Here is a 20952-nt window from a genome sequence, read left to right as displayed (position 1 = left end):
TTTTTCTTTTTTCGTTTTTTTCTTTTTTTTGAGACACAGTCTTGCTCTGTCGCCCAGGCTGGAGTGCAGTGGTGCGATCTGGGCTCACTGCAAGCTCCGCCTCCCAGGTTTACGCCATTCTCTTGCCTCAGCCTCCTGAATAGCTGGGACTACAGGTGCCCGCCACCACGCCCGGGCTAATTTTTTTGTATTTTTAGTAGAGACGGGGTTTCACCATGTTAGCCAGGATGGTCTCGGTCTCCTGACCTTGTGATGCGCCCGCCTTGGCCTCCCAAAGTGCTGGGATTACAGGCATGAGCCACTGCGCCCAGCCTCTCCTTTTAATCTTGACTTTCACAAATACCTGGTGGCAGGTGTCATTTCCCCATTCTACAGGTACCCAAGGCTCAGAGTGAGACAGTGACTCACCCAAGATCTCCCAGCTACAAAATGGCAGAGCCTGGGCTTGAGCTAGCATGGTCATGGGCTGGAAGAGCCACAGTCCATGTTAAGGCACCTGGGTTTGGAGACTGCTGCCTTTTTTTTTTTTTTGAAACGGAGTCTTGCTCTCTCGCCCAGGCTGGAGTGCAATGGCCTGATCTTGGCTCACTGCAACCTCCCTCTCCCATTTTCAAGCGATTCTCCTGCCTCAGGCTCCCAAATAGCTGGAATTACAGGTGTGCACTACCGCACCTGGCCTTAGACTGCTGCTTCTTGAAACCAAAATTCTGGCCTGGAAACAGAGCTTGGTTTTCCCAGCCCTAGCCCTGCCGCTATGATACCAGAGTAAGAGGCTTCCCAGGGCCTCCGTTTCCTTGCCTGCACAACGTGGCTGGCAAGACGTGGTCTTCTCTCACAGGGTGGTGGTGAGCTTTAAAATCCTGCGAAAGTGATCTGACTGGAGAGCAGTGGACACGTGGGAAGGCTGTTGTTGTCACGGCATTCTGCACATCTGTCCGGACTCAATTAGCCACCTAAGGAGAGAGCAGGGTGGGGCTTCCATCGGCCGTGGGATATGCGGATAATCATCCTTCTGTATCTTTCTTCCATGGCTCCTGGGGCAGCTGGGGAAGCAAGCTGGATGGGCCTGGCCCCATACTGCCGGATGAGGTGGATGCCTGGCTGTGGCTCTGGGAGAGCCAACCTCCCTCAGGGAAGCCACTTTACACAATAGCAGTGGCAGCAGAGGCTAGCGAGAAGACAAGATTCAGACTCTTCAACTGGGGAGCACAGCTAGCATTTCCCGAGCCTCAGGTACATGCGGACCGTGACCCTCCCTGGGACCCCAGGGGGGCTGGCTGCTCCTCAGGACTAAGGAAGGAGAAGGGGGTGTGAGAAACCTTTCACCATATACCATCGAAAACATTTACCTCAATGGCCTTGGTTTACATATGGGGAAACTGAGGCACATAAAGGGAAGGGAGCATGTCCAGTCTGTCCTTAATAGCAAGACCCACTGAATACACCTCTCCTGGCTCTCTGTTTAGTGTTTGGACGTTCAAAGATCCCTAGACTAGGCGGCGGGAGTTTCAGGGCCACGATCCAGATCTTATACCAACTGTGTGTGGCCCTGCACAAAATCACTCCCCACTCTTTGGCACTTAAGTTGGCGAAACTGGGATGCGCTGGGACCTCAAAGGGCCATTCCAGTAGGGGAGTCACAGGCCCAGGTGGTGAAGGGGTGAAAGGGCATGCTGTCTCGGGGTTTATAGTCCACTGAGCCTCGCCGGAGGTAACCCCGGCTCAGGGATGCTTTCGTTGCCATGGCAACCGCCGGGCCGGCGCGGGCCCCTGAGTGCGGCTGAGGAAGCTGGGACAAACCCTGCCCTTCCCAAGATGGCGGCGGCGGCAGGGCAAAGGGCGGGGTTAGACGCTGTCAGCCTGTCCAGACCGTTCCTCTGTTTTCGCTTGGTCCTACTAACGGCGAGCTTCCGCCAATACTTGTTCTTGTTCTTGGTTCCGAGCGTCCCGGGAGCCGGGAAGGGAAGGATTGTCTGCAGGGATTGGAGCAAATATCCAGTGGGGGGAAAGGCGGGACTTCCGCGTACTGCCGGAAGTGACGTGACAATCGCGGCCACCGCCAGGTGGAAAGGCAGGTGGGTTCAGGTACCAGCCTGGCCCGGACCCGGCTGTGGGACCAACGCTTCCGGTGAGCGACAGAGGCAGCTCCCCAGGGCCTGGAGACCCGTGGGGCGGGCTCTGGGATCTGAGCCCATCGTCCTGGCCTGGAGTCCCCCTTTGTACCTAGTAAGAATCACCTACCCAGCCCCCCACCCGGAGACTGCCCCATCCCACTCCAGAGGGGAAGAGGAGGTCCCTGCTGTCCCGTATGAGGGTGGTGGAGGGAGGGGTGGCGTTGGCATTTAGGCACTTCGGTTCCCTAAATCCTATGCTCCTTTCTCTCCCGGATCCAGTTCCCCATTCCCCTACCGAGCTGGGCAGTTAGCCAGCCCACTCCAACTCTCGGAGCCATGTTTGCAGACTTGGATTATGACATCGAAGAGGATAAACTGTGAGTATTTTATTCCCCCAAGTTCCAGCAGTATAGGAGCCCCAAGTTCCTCATTTCCCTGGACTTCCCAGTCCCACAAACCCTTGCTTCTCAGCGGTGGATCAGTTGTCGTACTGAAGCAGCAATGGACCCTGCTCTCCCAGGAGCTCACTATTTGTAGGGGGCTGTGGACAATTAAAGGGATAATCACAGCTCAGTGCCATAAGGGCACTGTTAGCATGACTTGGTGACAAGAAGAGCAAAGCAGATGGAGCAGTGCTTCTGCTGGGGTGATCAAGGAAAGCTTAATGGAGGACGCAGCAGTTGAGCCAGGTTTTGAAGGTTGAATAGAAATATTGTAGACACACCTTCCTTCCCAACATAGGCTATTAGTAGGACAGATTTTCAAAAATTAGATTTGTCTTCCCATTAGAATATATCCTCTTTCAGATCAAGCAGTGGGTGCAATGCCTTTCTCTGTGCTCAGCACTTAGTAAGGGACTTGATGTCAGTAGGTTGTTAGGGAATGTTTTTTGAATGAATAAGTGAATTAGCGTGAGTACTTATCATAAAACACCAGTCAATGCTTATTTATAGTGGAAACTGAGAGGTAATTGAGCAGTTGAGAGGTGGGAGGTGGACAGTTTAATAGAGGAAGACTCCCTGGAGTAGGTGGCCATCATACTCCATAGATGCCTGATAAGGTGACAAGGACAGAACCTGGCTCAAATCTCAGAGATCGAATAAATGAAAGGGAAGGGGGACCTATTTTTATGGAGTGCCTGCTGTGGACTGGGTTGCTGTTAGTGCCCTCCATGCATGGTTAGAAGAACTCTGATGAGGGTGCTCATCCCCATTTTATGGATGAGGAAATTGAGATGCACAGAGGGTGACTTACCCAAGTCCCATAGCTGGCCGGGTGCGGTGGCTCACGTCTGTAATCCCAGCACTTTGGGAGGCTGAGGCAGGCGGATCAACTGAGGTCAGGAGTTCAAGACCAGCCTGGCCAACATGGTGAAACCCCATCTCTACTAAAAATACAAAAACATTAGCCAGGCATGGTGGCGGGCGCCTGTAGTCCCAGCTACTTAGGAGACTGAGGCAGGAGAATCACTTGAACCCGGGAGGCAGAGGTTGCAGTGAGCCGAGATTGTGCCATTGCACTCCAGCCTGGGCAACAAGAGCAAGACTCCGTCTCAAAAAAAACCAAGTTCTATAGCTGATAAATGGCAGAGCTGGGGTTTGATCCCACATCTGCTTAACTCCAAGAGCTGTGCATGTTCCAGCACAAAATATTGTTTTGTCCAAGGGAGGGAGAGAAAAAGCTGGGCAGCCAGTGGAGCCCCTCAGGAGTTTTAGAGGGCCCACCCCCTCCAGTCATCCTTCCGCCAGGAGAGTCAGCCTAGCTTGCTTTTCTTTCTAGTGGAATCCCGACTGTGCCTGGGAAGGTGACCCTGCAGAAGGATGCTCAGAACCTGATCGGGATCAGCATTGGAGGAGGGGCCCAGTACTGTCCCTGCCTCTATATCGTCCAGGTATTGGGGACTTTGGAGGGGGGGCACAAGGTACATCCCTACTTGGGCATGACAAAGGCAGGTTCATTTCTCCACGCTGCATAGCTGACTCCTTCTCATTCTTGAGGTCTGACCCTCTCAGAGGGGCTTTCTGACCACCTGCGCTGCATTGGTCTGCCCTGTCTTCTCCCCTGTGTTGCTCTGTTTTTTTCCTTCTTGGCACTCATTACTTGTTATTTGCCCTCTGTCTAGTAGAGTAGACTCTTTGCACTGAGGGCAGTGTCTTGGTTTGCTTTTTCACTGCAGTAAGCACCAGGTACAGTGCCTGGCACATAGTGGACATGCAATAGAAATTGACTGTTGAATCAACAAAACCATCAGCCTTGGGTACTAGCCAAAATGAAGTGTCATAGGAACATGATGAAATAATGGCCTGAGTTCAAATGCAAGCTTCTTCCCTACTTACTGGCAAGTTACTTAACCTCTTTGGGCCTCAGTTTCATCACCTAGAAAGCGGGGATTTAAAACAGGTAGACATAATCATCTCTGGGTTCTTGTGAAACTCAACAAAATGACATAACACACTAGAACTTAAGAAATGTGCGTTGGCCAGGCGTAGTGGCTCACACCTGTAATCCCAGCACTTTGGGAGGCCGAGGTGGGTGGATCACGAGGTCAGGAGTTTGAGACCAGCCTGGCCAACATGGTGAAACCCCATCTCTACTAAAATACAAAAAATCAGCTGCGCGTGGTGGTGCATGCCTGTACTTCCAGCTACTTGGGAGGCTGAGGTAGGAGAATCGCTTGAACCTGTAAAGTAGAGGTTGCAGTGAGCTGAGATCACGCCACTGCATTCCGTGCATTCCAGCCTGGGTGACAGAGTGAGACCCTGTTTCAAAAAAAAAAAAAGGAAGAACCATGCATTAAGCAGTCGCTGCTGCTATTTTCCAGGTAGCTGTACATTTTCCCAGATGCTCTGCCAGTGGTGAGGAGCACTCTTGTGTCTCTTGTAGAGGAAGCTGTGCTGGTGATATTCTGTCCACTGTAACTCAGGAGTGGTGACAGGCCTCTGTGGGGCCTCCTTCACTGTGTGGCTCATTCAAGTCAGTGACCTTGCTGTAGCCTTGGGAAGATCTGTTCTAACCCTCTCACTGGTGGCAGATGGGAAACTGGCCTCTGTGAGGATCTTGCTAAGGAGTCGCTTGTAGGCCTGGAAGACAGATTCCCAGGATTGACCTGGTCTTGCTTCTGCTCACAGTGCTGCCTCCTTCATAAGCCATTCGGCCTCCTGTGACCCAGGAGGCATTAGCCAAGCCTCCCCCAGGCCTGGCCTCCTGGCCATGTGTCTGCTCAGCCTCTTGCCACCTCCCTCTACCTACCTCGAGTGCAAGTTTGCTTAGAATGATCAGACATTATAAAATCATATAATTGATTTTTTTTTTTTTGAGACAGAGTCTCACTGTGTTGCCCAGCCTGGAGTGCAGTGGCATGATCTTAGCCCACTGCAACCTCTGCCTCCTGGATTCAAACAATTCTCATGCCTCAGCCTCCCGAGTAGCTGGTATTACAGGTGTGTGCCATCATGCCCAGCTAATTTTTGTATTTGTAGGAGAGAGAGGGTTTAGCTATGTTGGCCAGGCTGGTCTCGAACTCCTGACCTCAAGCGATCTGCCCATCTCAGCCTCCCAAAGTGCTAGGATTACAGGCGTGAACCACCAGCCAATAAAATAATAGAACTGGCCGGGTGCGGGTGGCTCACACCTGTAATCCCAGCGCTTTGGGAGGCCGAGGTGGGCAGATCACCTGAGGTGAAAACTTCAAGACAAGCTTGGCCAACATGGTGAAACCCTGTTTCTACTAAAATACAAAAATTAGCCAGGCATGATGGTGGGTGCCTGTAATCCCAGCTACTTGGGAGGCTGAGACGGGAGAATCGCTTGAACCCGGGAGATGGTGGTTGCAGTGAGCTGAGATCGTGCCATTGCACTCTAGCCTGGGCGGCTGAGTGAGACTCCATCTCAAAAAAAAAAAAAAAAAATCCATCATCATCATCATCATCATAATAGAATTTTTTTTTTAATTCAATTTCGTTTTTATCAAAGTGCCATGTGACTTGCCTCTACCAAGTCAAGAGCATTAAAAGGCCTGTGTCAAATAATAGCAATCCACTGTCCTTCCCCTGGGTACCTCACCCGGCTTTCTCTGTCTCTTCATGCATGGGCTTCCATTTTTCTCAATAGTCTCACTCTGTCGCCCAGGCTGGAGTGCAGTGGTGCAATCATGGGTCACTGCAGCCTTGATCTCCCCAGACTCAGATGATTCTCCCACTTCAGCCTCCAAGTAGCTGGGATTACAGGCATGTGCCACCAAACCTGGCTAATTTTTGTGTATTTTTTGTAGAGACGGGGTTTTGCCATGTTGCCCAGGCTTCTCTCAAACTCTTGGGTTCAAGTGATCCGCCCGCCTCAGCCTCCCAAGGTGCTGGGATTACAGGCGTGAGCCACCGTGCTCAGCCTATCCTGTTATTTCTTGATCTATCACCTGTAAATATCCATTGACTTTGCCTCATCCGGTAGATGAGAATTTAGTTCTTCCCATGACCAGTCTGTTTCCTCTCATCCCACCTTTCCAACGTAGTTATTTTTCCATTTTTGGCTAAATTAATATTAGTACAACAGAGATTTTGTTCGGGAAATCTTTTCCAAATGCCTCCTAGGCTCTGTTGTAGGCACTAGGGATAAAAAATTGAAGAAAACAAAGATCTCACTCTTGCAGAGCTCTCATTCTAGTCAAAACAACTCTATGTTTAACTTTCTGAGGAATCTATGTTTCTTTTCTTAATTCAGCCTTTTCTTCTTTTTTGAGAGGGTGGGGGTAATTTCCTGTTTTTTTTTGCACTCTCCTTGTTTTCTCGGTATGTTTTCCACAATTTCCCATTTTAAATTAAGTCTTGCTCTGTTGCCAGGCTGGAGTGCAATGGTGCAATCTTGGCTCACTGTAACCTCCGGCCCCCGGGTTCAAGTGATGCCCCTGCCTCAGCCTCCCAAGTAGCTGGGATTACAGGCATGTGCCACCACTGGCCTGGCTAATTCTTGTATTTTTACTAGAGACGGGGTTTCACCGTGTTGGTCAGGCTGGTCTCGAACTCCTGACATCAAGTGATCCACCTGCCTCGACCTCCCAAAGTGCTGGGATTACAGGCGTGAGCCACCATGCCCGGCCCCATTTTCTTCAGTCTGTTTTCCGCCCTGTAGTCTCTTCCCCTTGTGCCCTCCCCCTGCCCCTGCCCCTTCTCTTTGGATTCCCCCATCTTGGGGGTCCCTTTCCTGGTTTACTCCCTGATCTCCCGTGGAGAATATCCTCCTGTAGCTTTCTGAGAAAGGGCACGTGGGATGTCAATTTTTGAGACCTCGGGTCTGTCGTTTTTGGTCATTGTGGTTCCCATATTCCTTTCAGTTGACATTTTGGCTCATTCGATTCAAGAATGAACGTCAAGGTTGACAGTAATTCCTTCGTGGAAGTGTGATGGCCTTGTCACATTGTCCTTTGCTATCACATGGCTATTGCCATTCTTATTTGTGATCCTTTATTTGTGATGTGTTTTATTTCTGATCTGTGAGGACTTTGAGGACTTTCTTTTTGTCCCTGGTGTTAGGAGGAGTCGTGATGATAGCTGCAGGCACAGGCTTTTGTTTATTGTGCCAGATCCTCAGAGGGCGGCGTCATCGGGAACGCCGTGTCCTTCTTGTCATGTATCTCGATGATGACATCCTGCTTCTGTATTCTCTGTTCTGTTTTTTTCTATATTTTTATTGTGGTAAAATTTACCATCTTAACTTTTTTTTTTTTTTTTTTTTTTTTTGAGACAGGATCTTGCTCTATCGCCCAGGCTGGAGTGCAGGGGTGCGATCACGGCTCACTGCAGCCTCAACCTCCTGGGCTCAAGCAATCCTCCCACCTCAGACCCCCAAGTAGCTGGGACTACAGGCACGCGCCACCATGCCTGGCTCATTTTTGTATTTTTTTTGTAGAGACAGAGTTTTGCCATATTGCCCAGGCAATCTTCTCACCTTGGTTTTCCAAAATGCTGGGATTACAGGTGTGCACCCCCGTGCCCAGCCCTTGGTCTATTTTTGAATTAGGTTGTTTGGTTTTTGTTGTTGAGTTTTAAGAATTCTCTACAAAGCACAATCGGCTAAGAGGAAAAAAAGAAAAAAGAGTTTTAGGAATTCTGTATATATTCTGGATATTAATCCCTTATCAAAAATGTGATTTGCAAATATTTTCTCCCATTCTGTGGGTTGCCTTTTTACACTGTTGATAATGTTCTTTTCTTTTCTTCTCTTCTCTTTTCTTTTCTTTTTTTTTTTTGAGTCAGAGTCTCACTCTGTTGCCCAAGCTGGAGTACAGTGATGGGATCTCAGCTCACTGCAGCCTCCGTTTCCCAGGCTCAAGCGATCCTCCCACCTCAGCCTCCCAAGTAGCTGGGACTACAGGCGTACACCACTATGCCCAGCTAATTTTCGTATTTTTTGTAGAGACAAGGTTTTGCCACATTGCCCAGACTGGATGGTGTATTTTGATGCACCAGTTTTAAAATTTTTATGAAGTTCAATTTGTTTATTTTTTCTTTTGTTACTTGGATCTTAGGTGTCATATCCAAGAAATTACCGTCAAATCCAATGTCATGAAGGTTTTGGGCTAGGCGTTTTTCTGAGTTTTATAGTTTTAACTTTTACATTTAGGTCTTTGATCAATTTTGAGTTAATTATTATTATTATTATTTTTGAGACAGAATCTCGTTCTGTTGCTCAGGCTGGAATGCAGTGACATGATCTCGGCTTACTACAACCTCCGCTTCCCAGGTTCAAATGATTCTCTTGCCTCTGCCTTCTGAGTAGCTGGGACTACAGGCGCCTGCCACCATGCCCAGCTAATTTTTGTATTTTTAGTAGAGATGGGGTTTCACCATGTTGGCCAGGTTAGTCTCGAACTCCTGACCTCAGGTGATCTGCCTGCCTTGGCCTCCCAGAGTGTTGGAATTACAGGCGTGAGCCACTGTGCCTGGCCTTGAGTTAATTTTTGTATATGGCGTTAAGTAGTGTCAACTTCATTTTTCACATACCATTGTTGAAATGACTGTTCTTCCCCATTGAATGTTCTTGACACCCTTGTCAAAAATCATTTGACGCCGGGCACGGTGGCTCACGCCTGTAATCCCAGCACTTTGGGAGGCCGAGGCAGGTGGATCACCTGAGGTCAGGAGTTCGAGACCAGTCTGACCAACATGGATAAACCCTGTCTCTACTGAAAATACGAAATTAGCCGGGTGTGGTGGTGCATGCCTGTAACCCCAGCTACTCGGGAGGCTGAGGCAGGAGAATTGCTTGAACCTGGGAGGTGGAGGTTGCGGTGAGCGAGATGGCACTATTGCACTCCAGCCTGGGCAACAAGAGCGAAACGCCGACTCAAAAAAAAAAATCATTTGACTATGTATCTGAGGCAGGAGGATTGCTGGAGCCCAGGAGTTCGGTGCCACAGTGAGCTGTGATCACGCCACTGCACTCCAGCCCCGGTGGTGAGACGCTTTCTCAAAAAACGAGAGCAGAGGGTAGAGTGGAAGACAGAGCCGGGCAGTGGTCAGGTGTCTTCCCAGGTTCCATCTTAGCCCTCCCTTTCTTCCCCCACAACTCTCCTTATGCACCCACAGGTATTTGACAACACCCCAGCAGCCTTGGACGGCACAGTGGCAGCTGGCGATGAGATCACCGGTGTCAATGGCAGGTCAATCAAAGGGAAAACTAAGGTGGAGGTGGCGAAGATGATTCAGGAGGTGAAGGTAAGGGTTGCTGCAGAGCAGGTGTCCAGAGGCAGTCACACATGCTTCTGAGACCTCCAGGCTGCCAGAGGCCCCAGCAGGCTTGGAAGGGGGTATCAGCCCTCACCACCCCCTTCCTTGGCACGTGCAGGGTCAGGGTCACACTCCAGCCTTCCTCGTCCATCCCTCGTTCATTCAATAAATAGTAATTGTGCTTCAGGACTTGTGCTGAACCTTGGCAAGAGAGTGGGCAGCAAGACCACAAGGTCCCCGTGAGCTCCCAGGGAGCTGACAGACTCGGAACCACCCCTCAGGCAAGCCCATGTGTCCCCTGTCAGCGCTGGAGCTGAAGCTAAAAGTCCAAGGTGATCCTCCCTGGGTCAGTAGACACCCAATAATGTCAGCCGGGTCACGCTGGGCCTGCGAGGGCTAAGAGGGAAAGAAGAGTGCCCTTTCCCCATCCTGTGGGAACTTTCGGTCCCACACAGCCTCCTGGGCTCATAGACACCCAGAGACCCCCCTCCCAGGCCAGCTGATCTGCTGCTCTACAGACCAGAGTCACCTGCTGCTCCAGGCCCAGGCCTCTCTGCAGGGACGCTCCCTCCTGGAATGGCAGGCAGCATCCCAGCCTCTCCCGAAGCGAGCATGCAGCCCCTTTGCCATTTCCTAGCCATGTGGCTGCTAGCGAGTCTCAGGAAACCAATACCGTGAAAGAACTGATGTGCAGTTCTCCTCTTGGGAGAAGCCTGTGTCTCCTGAGCAGTCGTTAGAAAGTGGTTTGTGTAATTCCCTGATTCGCATCAGCCTTGGGGGGCTGGGGCTGCCCCTGCCCCTTCCCCTTGGTGCCCCAGCACCAGGCACAGAGCAAGTGCTCAGATGTAGCTGTTCAATGAGTAGAGGGATTCCTGGGGATGGGGTGGTTTGGGGTGGAGGAGGGAATAATCAGTGTAGGGAAATGACACGGCAAAGGCTCAGAGTGTGGTTTGCGTGGGGAGGGAAGAAGGAGAGCCTGACCTGGCCGAAGCACAAGACATCAGAGACTGCCAGGCTGTGGGCCGTGTGCCGGCCCTGTCCCCACTGATTCCCCAGGGCTTGGATGTAGAGTAGGAAGGGAGGGGCCTGGGAGCAGACAGGGTCGCAGACAGGGTCACAAGGTGGGGCCATGTCACAGCTCTCAGCCTGGCCCTTACTGGGGCTTTTTTTTTTTTTGAGACAGAATCTCATTCTGTAATCCAGGCTGGAGTGCAATGGTGTGATCTCAGCTCACTGCAACCTCCGCCTCCCTGGTTCAAGTGATTATTGTGCCTCAGCCTCCTGAGTAGCTGGGATTACAGGCACATGCCACTACGCCCAGCTAATTTTTGTATTTTTAATAGAGATGGGGTTTTGCCATGTTGCCCAGGCTGGTCTCAAAACTCCTGACCTCAAGTGATCTGCCGGCCTCAGCCTCCCAAATTGTTGGGATTACAGGTGTGAGCCACCACACCCGGTGCTGGGCTCAGGATTCTCAGTCCAGAACAGTCTTGGCGGGGAAGGGGCTCAGGGTCTGGAGCCTTCCTCACTAGTCTGTGTGTGCTGCTCTTCCAGGGGGAGGTGACCATCCACTACAACAAGCTGCAGGCGGACCCCAAGCAGGGCATGTCCCTGGACATTGGTAAGCTGGTCAGAGCAGTTACGGGTGTCCAGCAGCCTCCCTGGATGGGCCCTGGCCCAAAGGAGAAGTGCCACGGCCAGCCCTGCCCTCCCCTTTATGACAGGAGAATCCAGAGTTACGTGGCTGTGGGCTCTGACCTCTGACCAAGCAAATCTGAAAGGCCTGGGAGGACTCCCGGTGCTCTCCCTGCATCTGTTCCTGTACTCTGTCCCTGGTTTCTCACTCCCCCGTGTTTCACCCCTACCTCCCTGCTTCGGCCACCTCCTCTGGGAACTTGCTACCCCAGGGTTGTCCTTTGCAGGCCAGTGCCTCGGCTTACATGGCCCAGGGCCTCACTCTTCATAAAGGGAGAGCAGCCTAACCCTGGCCTGGCGCCTCATGCCCTCTAGCACAGCCGCTCTCCTCCCTGGCCTCTCCTGCCATCAGCTCCCAGGAGACTCTGGATCTGAACTGGACCTCAGGCATTGGGCAGAGGGTCTGCGCCCTGGGATAAGTTCCCTCCTGTTAGAGGGGCTGAGCCTCGGTTCTGTAGAAACTTTAAGACTCAAGAGCTGGACAGCAGCTTCGAGTCCTCTGGACTTTCACATTATGGATCAAAGCCTGAGACCCAGAGAGGGCGCTGCAGCCCCTGGTGAGCGCACACCTAGGTCTCTCAGCTCTGGAGCCCAGCAATCCTCTTCATACACCCTAGGGCCAGAGGCCAAGGGGCTAAGGGCAGGCTGGATATCTCTGGCAGCTCCCTCCGAAACCCTCTGGTTGCAACACAGGACTAAGTCCCCTTCCTAGGACTAAGCTGGTCAGATGCAGTAATTCGGTCTGGGGTCCGAGTTTCACGGTCATTGATGGTGCCCATTACTTTCACATAACCAGCCCAGGGGCCCCTCTTCTCCCCCTCCCCTTTATGTGATACCCTAGGTCCTGATGTGACACAGAGGAGAGGAAGAGGCCTCCTTGGCTTCCATTAGCCTGTGCTCAGCCCGGGCAGCACTGGGCTCTCAGCGACCACCAGTTGATGTTGCGCAGCAGGCCCTGGGCGAAGCACTTCATGTTTAACTGCCCAGACTGCCAGCACCTCTGTGAAGCAGAGGGAATAGGGCAGGGGCCTAGGACCTCCCCACTGGACATTCCCCACTTCACAGCCACCCCCATCAGCCCTTCTGCCCCCTATGGGGTGCTCCCTGTGAATGGAGGTAAGGCTGGGGACAGGGATGGCCTCTGGGCAGCCACAGACTCACCAGGTCCTTTGTCCCCCGCTCAGTGTTGAAGAAAGTCAAGCACCGGCTGGTGGAGAACATGAGTTCAGGGACCGCAGATGCTCTGGGCCTGAGCCGGGCCATCCTGTGCAATGGTGAGTCCCTTCCTACCCAGCTTGGGCCCCGGGGACTCAAGCCCAGGCTGAGAAGAGGGGAGGGGCACCATGGCTGCCCACCAGGCTGCTGTGGGTCCCGCAGGTCTGACCCTGGCCTCTGCCCATGGAACTGAGAAGTCACCATCTCTGCATCCCCAGAGGCCTCTCCAGCTCCCGGAGGGTCCACAGCTGTCAGCTGGGCTGTCTTAGCCAGTGTCCCTCAGGTCACAGATGGGGAAACAGACTTAGTGTGGGGAGGTGCCTCTGCCCCTGCCCTCAAGCCCCCTTACCCCTCACCCCAGCACTCTCACTGCCCACCTCCCGCCTCCTTTGTCCAGGAGGTGGCGCTGCTGCCCTTGCCTCTGCAGGTCCTCCCTTCGTGGTGGCTGCCCAGGCGAGGGGGGAGGCGTGTACATGCACATTTACACACGCGTGCACACATGCGCACACACTTTCCCTCCTTGGGGTGGCCAGCGAAACACTCAGTCCCACTCCTACCGTCGCCAGTCCGAGTTTAAAAATAGCAGCAGCTCTGCAGTGTGCGTGTGGGGTAGATATAAATACCTCTAGAAATTGTAGGCTCAGCTGGGCACACTGGGCTTTATTGGCTAGGGAAGTGGGGGTGGGGTCTGAGCTTGTTCCAAATGGTGTACAAAAGTGGCGGCTGCTATTTTCAGCCTCCTGGTGCCTATAAATCCCTGTTACTGTAGTTACCAGCCGTTGAGATGAAATTAGAACTGGTTGTTGTGTTTTTCCCCCTAAACCTTGCAATTTCCCTGGCCTTAAATAGGGTTTCTAAAATTGAAGCTGTCATGATGTCCCATGACCCAGCTAAAAACAACAGCATGATGCTTACATGGCTCCTTTCCTGCCGGCTGGCCAGGTGCTAAGGCTCTGGGGAGCCCAGGCCTGGAGGCCACCGAGTGGCCAAAGCCTCCCCAAGACCTCTGAATTGCTCCCTTCCTCCCCCGACAGCCTGTCGCACAGCCACCTCCCTGCCCAGAGAGGCCTGAACACAGCCTCCGCTCTGTAGGGACCAGCCCCACAGGGTCAGTGGGTCTCTCCCTGTGTGCGGCAACGAGAGTGTGGAAATAAAGACACAAGACAAAGAGATAAAAGAAAAGGCAGCTGGGCCCGGGGGACCACTACCACCAATGCGCAGAGACCGGTAGTGGCCCCGAATGTCTGGCTGTGCTGTTATTTATTGGATACAAAGCAAAAGGGGCAGGGTAAAGAATGTGAGTCTTCTCCAATGATAGGTAAGGTCACGTGTCCACTGGACAGGGAGCCCTTCCCTGCCTGGCAGCCGAGGCAGAGAGAGAGAGAAGACAAAGAGAAAGACAGCTTATGCCATTATTTCTACATATCAGAGACTTTTAGTACTTTCACTAATTTACTACTGCTATCTAGAAGGCAGAGCCAGGTGTACAGGATGGAACATGAAGGTGGACTAGGAGCATGACCACTGAAGCACAGCATCACAGGGAGACGGTTAGGCCTCCGGATAACTGCGGGAAAGCCTGACTGGTGTCAGGCCCTCCACAAGAGGTGGAGGAGCAGAGTCTTCTCTAAACCCCCCCGGGGAAAAGGAGACTCCCTTTCCCGGTCTGCTAAGTAGCAGGTGTTGTTCCTTGACACCTTTTGCTACCGCTACACCACGGTCCGCCTGGCAACAGGTGTCTTCCCAGACGCTGGTGTCACCGCTAGACCAAGGAGCCCTTCTGGTGGCCCTGTTTGGGCATAACAGAAGGCACTCTTGTCTTCTGGTCACACCTCACTATGTCCCCTCAGCTCCTACCTCTGTATGGCCTGGTTTTTCCTAGGTTATGATTGTAGAGCGAGGATTATTATAATATTGGAATAAAGGGCAATTGCTACAAACTAATGATTAACGATATATATGATCATATCTAAGATCTATATCTGGTATGACTATTCTTGTTTTATATTTTATTATACTGGAACAGCTCGTGTCCTTGATCTCTTGCCTCGGCACCTGGGTGGCTTGCCGCCCACACCGCTCCTCCCTTCTTCTGCTAAAAAACCCTGACCCAGGTCAACACAGGGGGCTGGGGAGCAGAGAGTGCCCGACTGCCCCACCTCTCCCCTGCAGCCCTCACCGTCACACCACTGCCCATCGCCCAGCCACTGGGCTGGCTTCTCTGCTGGGCTTTGAGCCTTGAGAGCAAGACTTGGCTCAAAGTGAGCCTGACATGGTGGTTGGCACACAGTAGGTGCTCAAGAAACACTAAGCCAGTGAATGTGATCACCAAGGCCTCTTCCCAGTGTGAGCTCTCTCAGCCTTCCTGAATTTCCCCCTCCCTCCCCAAGTTTCGTTTTCCCTTCTGAGCCATCTGTGTGCTTGGGAGGCAGAGACCACGTCCTTCCTGCTCTAGAGGCCTGGCTGCTCCATCTCCAGTCCTATGGCTCCTGCCAGCCTTCCTCCCCAGCTGCCAGCAGGCTTTGTGATAGAAGTGCGGGAGCTTTGCCTGCTAGGCATCGACCCTCCGCTGGCCATGAGGAGGGCCTAGTCATTTACAAAACACCTTTGAACCCAGCTGACCCGAGGTGCCAAATCCCCCTCCCTGGGACCCCTGATCTTTCCCATCCTGGTTCTCCTCTGGGGTTGCCTCTCGCCTCCCCAGCCTGGCCCTGGGCCTCCTGTGGCTTGCTGAGCCCACTGACCTCCCCTCTTCTTTGAATCCCGACAGATGGGCTTGTCAAGAGGCTAGAGGAGCTGGAGCGGACTGCTGAGCTGTACAAAGGTGGGTTGGGGGTGGCCTCATCCTTGCACTAGCTCTACCCCAGGGAGCATGCTCTTAGCAGAGTGGCAATAGGGGTGCTGGCACTAGGAATGCCAGCCTACAAAATCCTAGGGCCGTGGGCATTAAGAGTTCTTAAGAATATATACTTCTTCTGAATTTAAAAATAACTCAGGGGCCTGGTGCAGTGGCTCACGCCTGTAATCCCAGCACTTTGGGAGGCTGAGGTGGGCGGATCACTTAAGGTCAGGAGTTTGAGACCAGCCTGGCCAACATGGTGAAACACCATCTCTACTGAAAATACAAAAATTAGCCAGGCATGATGGTGCGTGCCTATAATCAGTACTCAAGAGGCTGAGGCATGAGAATCACTTGAACCAGGGAGGCAGAGGTTGCAGTGAGCCAAGATCACACTACCGCACTCTAGTCTGGGCAATAGAGCAAGACTCTATCTCAAAAAAAAAAACAAAACCTGATACTCATAAAAATTCAGAGAATAGCACTTGTAAACATAGCGAGAATCCCCTGGAATCCCATGCTGTCCCAGGGCTAAAGCCCACAGCAGGCTGTGTACCCCTGCATCTTAAAAAATCCTGGTGCCCCTGTCTAATGGGGCTGCTCACGGGTTGGGTCAGACTGAGCTTTTACCCCTGGGCTGTGGTTGGGCAGTGGGGAAAGGCCATATATCAGGGCCTAGCAGAGGCCTTGGGTGGGGTGAGCAGTTGGAGGGCTTGGGTGGGGTGTGCAGTTGGAGGCCTTGGGTGGCATGGGCAGTTGGAGGCCTTGCCCTGGGCCAGTGTGGTCCCCGCCATGCGTCCCCGTTCTGCATCACTCGGTCTTTCCCACAGGGATGACGGAACACACCAAGAACCTCCTACGGGCCTTTTATGAGCTGTCGCAGACTCACCGGGGTAATGGCATCCCCTAAACCTGTGGCGTGACCCTGGGCAATCCCTGGGGCTTCTCACTCCCATGCTGAGGTGGGTCAGACCCACAGCGCCTGACCTCAGGCTCCCTCTGGGCTGGGCCTGGTCCCAGGTGCTGGGATTTGCTATGGGCCTGCGGGGAGCATCTAGATCAGCTGGCCTCTTAAGGGCCGCAACGATGGACAGGCCCCACCCTGTCTCCTCACACTGCCACTGGCAGTCCACAAGGCCCTTGCTTATTTATATTTCTGACAACCCTGTAACTCTGGGCAGGCCGACTGCAGCTGACCCCAGCTACTGCAGAAAATGAAGCCCAGACCGAGGAAAGGGCCACGCCGCTCCCAAGTGGTGGAGCTGTTGTTCCAATCCAGGTGTCTAGACTCGGCCAGTGTTGTTCCAATCCAGGTGTCTAGACTCGGCCAGTGTTGTTCCAATCCAGGTGTCTAGACTCGGCCAGTGTTCTGCCTCAGGCGGCGCCACCTCCACAAACCTCGACCCAGTCTTCTCTCACTGGTCCCTCTGGGGAATGAGGGCCAACTCCCTTGGTGTGTACACTCAGGACTTTAGGGGGCACAGACCAGCTCTTGGAGGTGTCAATCCAGTTTCCTCCAGGTGCAGACTCAGCTCCTTCAGGGGGTTTAGACCAGCTCTCTTGGAGGTGTAGCCCCTGTGCAGACATTGGCTTCCAGCCTGTCAGGCCCCCTGCCCTGCTTCTCCCCAACAAACCCCTGGCTTCTCTTAGGGGGCCAAGTAGGGGCAGCCTTCAAGGCAAACTTGTCCTGCAGCCTTTGGGGACGTGTTCTCTGTGATCGGGGTGCGGGAGCCCCAGCCAGCTGCGAGCGAGGCTTTTGTGAAGTTCGCCGATGCCCACCGCAGCATCGAGAAGTTCGGCATTCGGCTTCTGAAAACCATCAAGCCGGTAGGTCCTGTTGAGCATGCGTGTGTCTGGCGTGTGAGGGTGGGGAGGGGAGAGTGCGGCATGCAGAGAAGGTCCTGTGCTGGAGTCATGTGCCTGGGTACAGCCTCTGGCTCAGTCACCCACACAGTGGACTGTGGGTGAGTCACTGTGCCCCCTTGGGCCTTGCCATTGACCTCTGGGCTGGCTTCTGACCCTGGCTTGCCAGTGAGTCACAGCTTGCCCTAGGCCTGGCACTAGTCTTCTCATCCTTGAGAGGGACAAGGCATCGGGGAGCACCATCTGGCTCTGATAGTTGAGTCCACCAACAGGGGTGACGCATCAGTGCCATTCATTGTCACCCTGGCACCCGCCCCGCTGTGACAGCCTCAGCATCCACCCACCCTCTTCCAGATGCTGACGGATCTGAACACGTACCTCAACAAAGCCATCCCGGACACTCGCCTCACCATCAAGAAGTACCTAGACGTGAAGTTTGAGTATCTGGTGAGTAGTCCAGGTGCCCAGGCTGCTAGGGCGAGCGCCCACCCTGGAGATCTGCCCCACTTCAGTCAGCCACACTGCGGCCAGCGAGGCCAGCCAGCGCCGACCGCATGTCTGCTCCAGGTGTGGGCCCAGAGGCCCAGGGAGGTGCAGCCAAAGCTCTGCTGCACCTGCACAAAGAAGCGTCTGAGAGCCTGGGGTGGGCGTGGCTCTCGCTGTGTGCACTCTGACCCCTTGGGATTTGTTGCCTTTAAACAATGGGATAGACTAGGTGAGTGAGCATAAAGTGGGTGTCAGTGAACGTTCGTTTTACATTTAATTATTCTATAGTCAAAGGAATTGAGAGAAAATGCTCCATTAAGCAAGCCAAGGTTCCTTTGCTGCAGGACTTATCAGAGCCTTTGATAGGCCCAGGTGCAGTGTGAATTTTCAAGGGTCTTCCTACGCTCCTTTAACGACAGACCCCTTTTTTCCCAGAGCATCTCTTGGGCCTTGAGTTTAGTCAACTCGGCCGCAACTCGGCTGCCTAAGCCTCAGGCCCTGTCATCCCCCAGCACCTGCCGCTGCCCTCTCTGGGACTCTCTGAACACCTGCGCCAGCCTCTCCCGCTGCGTGTGGGTGATGGGGGTGGAGCTGGGGATCTGGGGTGGGGGTAGCCACTCTGACAGCCTCACCTGTCCCACACAGTCGTACTGCCTGAAGGTGAAGGAGATGGATGACGAGGAATACAGCTGCATCGTGAGTGTTGGAGGGGGTGGGGGGCTTGTACCTCCCCCCACCTGGTCTGCCAGGGGTAGCAGGTGGCTCAGGCCAACCCGAGAGAGACCTGGGGGACTTGGCTGGACTCTCGTTCCTGGAGATTTGGGGCCATCTTCCCAGTCCCGCTGGGCCTCGGGGTGCTGGGCACCCGGCCGGGAACCACTCCCTCAGTCTGGGGGACTCTTGGAGGGAAAATCGGATTTTCTTCACTCCTATGAGGCATTTTTAAGTTTTTGATTTTTCTGCTGTCGGGATCCATCTCGTGGCCAATGTTCATTGAATGTGGCAGAGGTTTGGGTTTGGTTTTTTCCTGTCTTCAAAGCTATCACTGAGTGCTTCTGAGAAACACTGAAGTCTCAGAAATGAGGTCTCAGGAATGAGGAACCGCTGTGGCTTTGAAAGCTCAGTGCGGTGCGAGGCTGTCCCTGAGCAGGCCCTCCTGTCCCACCCCCGCCCCAGGCCCTAGGCGAGCCCCTTTACCGGGTGAGCACCGGCAACTATGAGTACCGCCTGATCCTGCGCTGCCGCCAGGAGGCGCGCGCCCGCTTCTCCCAGATGCGCAAGGATGTGCTGGAGAAGATGGAGCTGCTGGACCAGAAGCACGGTGAGCGCAGCCCTCCTCCCTGTCGGCTCTCCATTAAAGAGGTGGGAAAACTGAGGCCCAGAGGGGTAAGGTACTCACCTGAGGTCTCAGGGCCAGGCCACGGCCCGGATGTAAAGCCCCTCCAGGAGCCCAGCCATCTGCCCAGAGCCTGGCTTGGGTGGGGCTGGCCTGTGCGCGTGGGCTCCGTGGGCTGCACTCCATGATCCATTTACCCTGCAGCCTCCTGCCTTCCCTGAACTGGGAGCTGGGAGGCCCCGAGCTAGGCGGCGCCTGCCTCTGCCCCTTGCCAGGTCATGAGGGGTCAGGGAAGTGCCCGAGTGGGAAGCCCAGGGGAGGCGAGAGTTGGGCCGGGTGGGCTGGGAGAGTCTCCTCCCTGAGGCAGGCAGCCAGAGCCCACTGCAGCCTGTGCCCCGACCTCCCACCCCAGTCCAGGACATCGTGTTCCAGCTGCAGCGCCTCGTGTCCACCATGTCCAAGTACTACAACGACTGCTACGCAGTGCTGCGGGATGCTGACGTCTTCCCCATCGAGGTAGACCTGGCGCACACCACACTGGCCTATGGCCTCAACCAGGAGGAGTTCACAGATGGGGAGGAGGAGGAGGAGGAGGAAGACACGGCAGCTGGGGAGCCGGCCAGGGATACACGAGGGGCTGCTGGGCCATTGGACAAGGGTGGAAGCTGGTGTGACTCCTGAGTGCCCCGCGGGTGTGGTGCCCGGGGCAGGGTGCGTGGGAGGATGGAGCCTGGGAGCGGGGCAGGGCGGGGCCGCCGCGCAAGGGGGCGACACATAAAGGCCTGCTGGCTTGGGGCGCCTGCCTCCCTGCTCCTCTGTCCTCGCACAGCGAACCTGGGCTCCTGCCCAGGACAGGCACCAGGGTCATGGCCTGGGACCTGGACACTGGCCCCTCCACCCTCCCTCCCCTCCCGGCTCCCTGGCCAGAGGGAGAGCTTGGTCTCTGGACCTGCCTTAGGAAGGAGAGGGAGGGCAGGAAGGAAAAGAAAGGACTTGGATATGGCAGTCGTCCGGGCCCTGCTCCTTGTGGGCACTCACACTGCCCCCGGAGCCTGCCGGGAGTGGGGCCGGCAGTAGACAGCTGAGGTTGGGGCCAATGTCTCCTGGGCACCCTTGCCTCGCCCCAGACCGGCCCGTCCAGTCCCCATCACACCTCGGCGGCCTTTATTTATTCTGTTCCCCCAGCTCGGCCACTTCTCTGAAGGAGGGCTGGGTTCTGGGCCTGTATCGAATAAACACAAACCTGGATGGCGCAGTGGTCGCAGTGGCTTCAGACTCTCCTCGTCTGCCCTTCCCCTCCACCATCTATTGACAGCGCCCTTGCTATGCGCCATTTATGCCTCACTGAAGTGTTGCAGGGCTAGCACTGTGGTCCCCTCACAGCTGGTGATTTGAGGCTCAGAGAAGGGTCTTGCCCAAGGCCACACCCTGTGTGGAGACACAGTGCATTTTAATTCAGATCTGTCCTGAAGGCCTGACTTTGCCACCTGCCTCCAAAGCTTTCTGCTTTGTGGAGCCTTTTGTATCTCACCCCCGCCCCCTTCCCCTTGCCCCCTTCCCCCCGCCTCCAATCTGTGACCTTTCTGTGCTTCTGACAGGAAATAAACCTTTGGGGAAGAGAAGGGCAGACATGGAGCCAGGGCGACTGAGCCCCCAAGTAGGGGAGGGTGGTAAGGGGTAAGT

General features: G+C 54.1%; 1 protein-coding gene across 3 annotated transcripts; it reads left to right on the top strand.

Moving 5' to 3' along the window:
- Nucleotides 1-1969: 1969 nt before the first annotated feature.
- On the top strand, nucleotides 1970-20524 carry PICK1 (protein interacting with PRKCA 1). Of its 3 annotated transcripts, none has more exons than XM_032139883.2 (13): nucleotides 1970-2075; nucleotides 2394-2491; nucleotides 3894-4005; nucleotides 9695-9823; nucleotides 11390-11456; nucleotides 12715-12804; nucleotides 15516-15569; nucleotides 16415-16477; nucleotides 17278-17411; nucleotides 17802-17894; nucleotides 18579-18629; nucleotides 19110-19254; nucleotides 19682-20159. In XM_032139883.2, the coding sequence occupies exons 2-13, from the start codon at nucleotides 2451-2453 to the stop codon at nucleotides 19948-19950; spliced, it is 1248 nt and encodes a 415-aa protein (XP_031995774.1). In that variant the 5' UTR covers nucleotides 1970-2075; nucleotides 2394-2450; the 3' UTR covers nucleotides 19951-20159. The 3 variants fall into 3 exon arrangements, with proteins under 3 accessions (XP_031995774.1, XP_031995772.2, XP_031995773.1); XM_032139881.2 differs by having other exon boundaries at nucleotides 2042-2226; nucleotides 19682-20524; XM_032139882.2 differs by having other exon boundaries at nucleotides 2057-2128.
- Nucleotides 20525-20952: the final 428 nt, after the last annotated feature.

The sequence above is a fragment of the Hylobates moloch genome, unplaced genomic scaffold (genome assembly GCF_009828535.3).
Source record: "Hylobates moloch isolate HMO894 unplaced genomic scaffold, HMol_V3 SCAFFOLD_19, whole genome shotgun sequence".
Taxonomy (NCBI): domain Eukaryota; kingdom Metazoa; phylum Chordata; class Mammalia; order Primates; family Hylobatidae; genus Hylobates; species Hylobates moloch.
The sequence above is the reverse complement of the archived record's forward strand: the minus strand, read 5'-3'. Positions and strand labels throughout refer to the sequence as shown.